General features: G+C 57.0%; 1 protein-coding gene across 1 annotated transcript; it reads right to left on the minus strand.

The window, feature by feature from the left end:
- On the minus strand, positions 1,326–3,319 carry LOC8059449 (transcription factor TGAL10). Its single transcript, XM_021458560.1, has 4 exons — positions 2,848–3,319; positions 2,644–2,769; positions 2,489–2,548; positions 1,326–2,335 (listed from the first exon to the last, which is right to left on the minus strand). Exons 1-4 carry the CDS (start codon positions 3,034–3,036, stop codon positions 1,775–1,777), a joined length of 936 nt encoding a protein of 311 aa, XP_021314235.1. The 5' UTR covers positions 3,037–3,319; the 3' UTR covers positions 1,326–1,774.

Consider the following 3,908-nt stretch of genomic DNA (forward strand, 5'->3'; position numbering starts at 1 on the left):
AGTATGCATGCATACATAGAGTATATGGTTATACTTATTGTATATAATACAGTAGTAGCATTTTAGTAATATATTTAAAATATAATTTTTTTTGAAAAATTTTCGAGTGGTAAGATCTAGAGTATCTTAATATGAGTATATAAACATACTCAAACTGATAAACAAGTATGAATACATACACAATGTAGTTTATTGAAGATGAGAGTAACTACACGTACGTGTAGAAAGGAATTTCCATATATATATATATATAATGTAGGGAGTGCTATATATGCTACGTATATAGGACGTATACTCACGGTCCGTGAAGGATATTCCATTGGGCGGCGTGAACAGGAAGCTGAAGTTGTAGCACGACGAGTCGAAGGTGCCTGAAATGAAATTAAGCAAGGCAGCTGGCTGATTACTACTCCTACTTGTAATTTAGGAGCCTGCATATGCATGGCATGCAGGTGTCGATCGTCTCCAGCTGGATCGATCATATCGGATCGGAGGACTTACAGTTGGGGATGATGCAGGGCGCGAAGGGGGCGGCTGTGAGGTTAAGCAACGTTGGCTGCTCCCAGCCGGGGTCGCAGGTGCACTTGTAGGAGCTGGTAAGCAATGGGATGATCCCCGGCACCTCGCTGCAGGTTCCCTTGCCGCACTTGGCTGTGTCGCAGATCGTGCTACTGTCTGTGCATGCATCATATCGCATACCATGCGTTCGTAAGATCCGGCTGGCCGGCGACGCGAAAACGCAACAGAAAGAAGAGAAACTCATCGCTGCCTCTCTACGTACCTGATGCTACTGATCCAGTGGCGGTGCAGACAAGCAGCAGCGCCGCCGCCAGGAGGAGCACCACACCACCTGGGCTCCTGCTGCTGGCCACCACCACCATCTCGGCAAGCGCTGCAGGTCAGCACTCAGCAGGTAGGTGTGTGCGTGTGGCTCTGGACGGACGCATGCCAAGGAATGCCGGCGCGAGGGACGGACATATATATGTGCACCAAGCTAATTGAGCGGCCGGCCTTGGGCGTAATAACGACTGACGAGCGGTGCCGATCCATCGCAGCTGGCAAGGCAGCGCGACGGCGATCGTCCTGGCCTCCTAGGGCTTGTCACCTGGACTCGTTCGTCGCACCCCTGAAACAGAGACGTGTGTTTGGACGCGTCCATCTTTGTCTTTGCTTCGGAACATTCTGTTTTGGATGGACATCAACATGGCAATATATCTGCACCAGGCGTCCATCAATATAATGCTACTATCCAAATTAAAGAAGAGGCGCGCGCGGCACCAATAATGTACCGGTTCTAGCTAGATCGACTTTGTTTATAAATTTTCTAGCTAAAATAAGGACCGATTAAATTAGCACCAAATAAAAGCCTTACATCGTCAGGCATGATTAGCAATTCTCCGGCCCCACAAAAACTTGGCCCAGCAGAGCCCAGAGGACCAAAAGCTTGGCCTCGGTAGGACCCATCCTGAATTTGATCGATCTGGCCAATATAGGAGCAACTCCAGCCCACCTCTTATTTGGCCCCTATTCCAAATCGAAAGACTTGATCTAAAAAAATTAACTCCAGCCACCTCCTATTTAGGCCTCCATTTTTCATGCCATCTCAAATTTTAATCTCAAATCCTCAGATCCAGCAGCCCGCTATCCCCCCCTCTCTCTCTCCCGTGACCCCGTCCGCACGCACCGCCCCGCCGGCGAGCAGGCCGGCCTCGCGGGCTCGCTCCTCCGAGCTCGTCCGGCTACCTCCACCGCGGTCCCGCTGGCTCCCGCCGGCTCAGAGCGAGCTGAGCGCGCGCAGCCGCTGGCCGTAGTCCGCGAGCGCGAGCAGGCCCCGCGCCGCCTGCCGCCGCGTCAGGATCAGCTTGCGCACCTCGGCCGCCTGGTGGTCCATGAGCGGGTCTAGCCGCGGCGCCAGCACCTTGAGCAGCTCGAAGGGGCGGAACCCGCCGATCCAGAGGAAGAAGCGCTCCGCGGGGGCCCGCCACACCCCCGACAGCACGAAGAAGGCGTCGGACTGCGCCGCCTGCGCCTTGGCCTGGAACAGCGCGCCGTAGTGCGCCAGCCCGGCGTCGACGAGCACCCGCAGCTGCACCTCCGGCGCGTGCGACTGTAGCGCCGCCCGCAGCTCCGTCGCCTGCCTCCCCTGCTCCTCCACCCATCGCGTGTAATCCAGCTCGAACGCGGCCACCCGCGGGTCCACGGCCGCCGTCGCCGCCGCGACTCCTCCTTCTCCAACACCGTACGCGCCGTGCTGCTGCTGGCGCCTGGCCATGGTGAGCTCCTGCTCCAGCTGCGCCAGCTTCATCCGGCTCGTCTCCAGATTCTGGATGTACGCCTGTGTGTGTGTCGTATCGTATCAATGGATGGAACAAAAGCAGCAATCATCAGCGATGAGCATAAGCTGATTGGACTGATGATTGGATGCAGAGAATAACGTAACAATTCGAAGGAAGAAAAGCAACAAGATTTTCTTAGCTGAGACGCTGACCTTCTTCCGGAGCCGGCTCTTCCGAGCGGCCTCTCTGTTCTGCGCGAGGCGTCTCTGAATCTAGGCAAAGCAGAGCGAGAAGCGAAGATGAGCGGGGGAGGAATTCTTTTGCCTGCGGTGGAGTCATCATCAGCATCAGTGGGGGGTCGTCTCACCTTGTCTCTTGGTCGGGCGGCGTCGTGGTCGTGGTCGTGGCCGAAGCTATCCGACGACGGCGGCGGCGGCGCCGGCGCCGCTTCTTCTTCCACCTGCGGCGGGACGTCGTACTGCTGTGCCTGCAACTGAAACCAAGGCCCGACTAGTGATGATTATCGGAAGCCATGAGGAGGGGAGAGATAGGGCGCTTGAATAATTATTACCAGCTGGTGTTTGCCGAACTTGACCTCCTCTGCTTCGACGACGTCAAGCGGCGGCGCCGGCGTCGTCACCAGGGTGACCGTGGGGACGACCGCGGACAGGGGCAGGGCGTCGGCGTCGGGCCGGAACGGCTCCCCCCACACGGACACGCCGGCAGCCACCAGGTGGCGCTGCCGCTCGTAGATCCCCATGGCCGTGGCCCCGCCGCCGACGGCGGGTCCCGAGGTCACGTAGCGGCCCGGTGCGGCGCCGCTCGTTGCCAGCGGCTGCAGGCGACTGCAGGCGACAGCAGCGATTGCCGTGCGAGAGAGATGGACGCGCCGCCGCCGAGGAGAGGAGCGCCGCCGCCGCCGTGGGGGCAGGAGAGGAGCATGGCCACGGGACGATTTGCATTTTGTGTGTTGGGCTGGAGTTGATGTAGAATTTGGGTCCCTATTTTTTGCAGCCCAGCATGCAAATGGAAAAAATAGAGACCCAATTTGTATGCTGGGCTAGAGTTGCTCTAACACATGGAGTCTCCCGTGGGCAGATCGACTTCGGCAAATACTACACCAGCCCAAAACATTAGACGTGCTTGTGGTTTGGTTGCATGATGATAGTATGACACTGTTTCAGCCCTCTCACCCAGCAACAAGTTTAATTTTTGTTCTGTGGGATCGAGCGATATAGTAATTGTGGAGGCAGTTTGAACAAATTCTGTCTATTTTCTCGATCATTACCCCTTCATTTACTCCATTCCTAAATCTTAGGTACACTGGTTGTTCTGCTCATAGGTTCGATCCTAAAACGGAAATGCTGTGACTCGGCCGTCCTAACGCCATCGGACGGCATCATTGGTGGGCTGCGACGCGGACCAAACGGCCCAACAGCCGAGCAGCCCGGTTTCGTTCCGACCGTTGTCGCATTCCCGTTCCCAGCCCCACATTCCTCTTCCTGCCCCCGCATTCCCTTATGCTATCGCTCGCATCGCCGGGGCGCAGTGCGTCGCGGACACGCCGCCGGCCCCGCACTGCCGCGGCGCTCCACCTCGCTCGGCCGGCCTCCAGCACTCCATCTCGCTCCG

Source organism: Sorghum bicolor, chromosome 1 (assembly GCF_000003195.3).
Source record: "Sorghum bicolor cultivar BTx623 chromosome 1, Sorghum_bicolor_NCBIv3, whole genome shotgun sequence".
NCBI lineage: Eukaryota > Viridiplantae > Streptophyta > Magnoliopsida > Poales > Poaceae > Sorghum > Sorghum bicolor.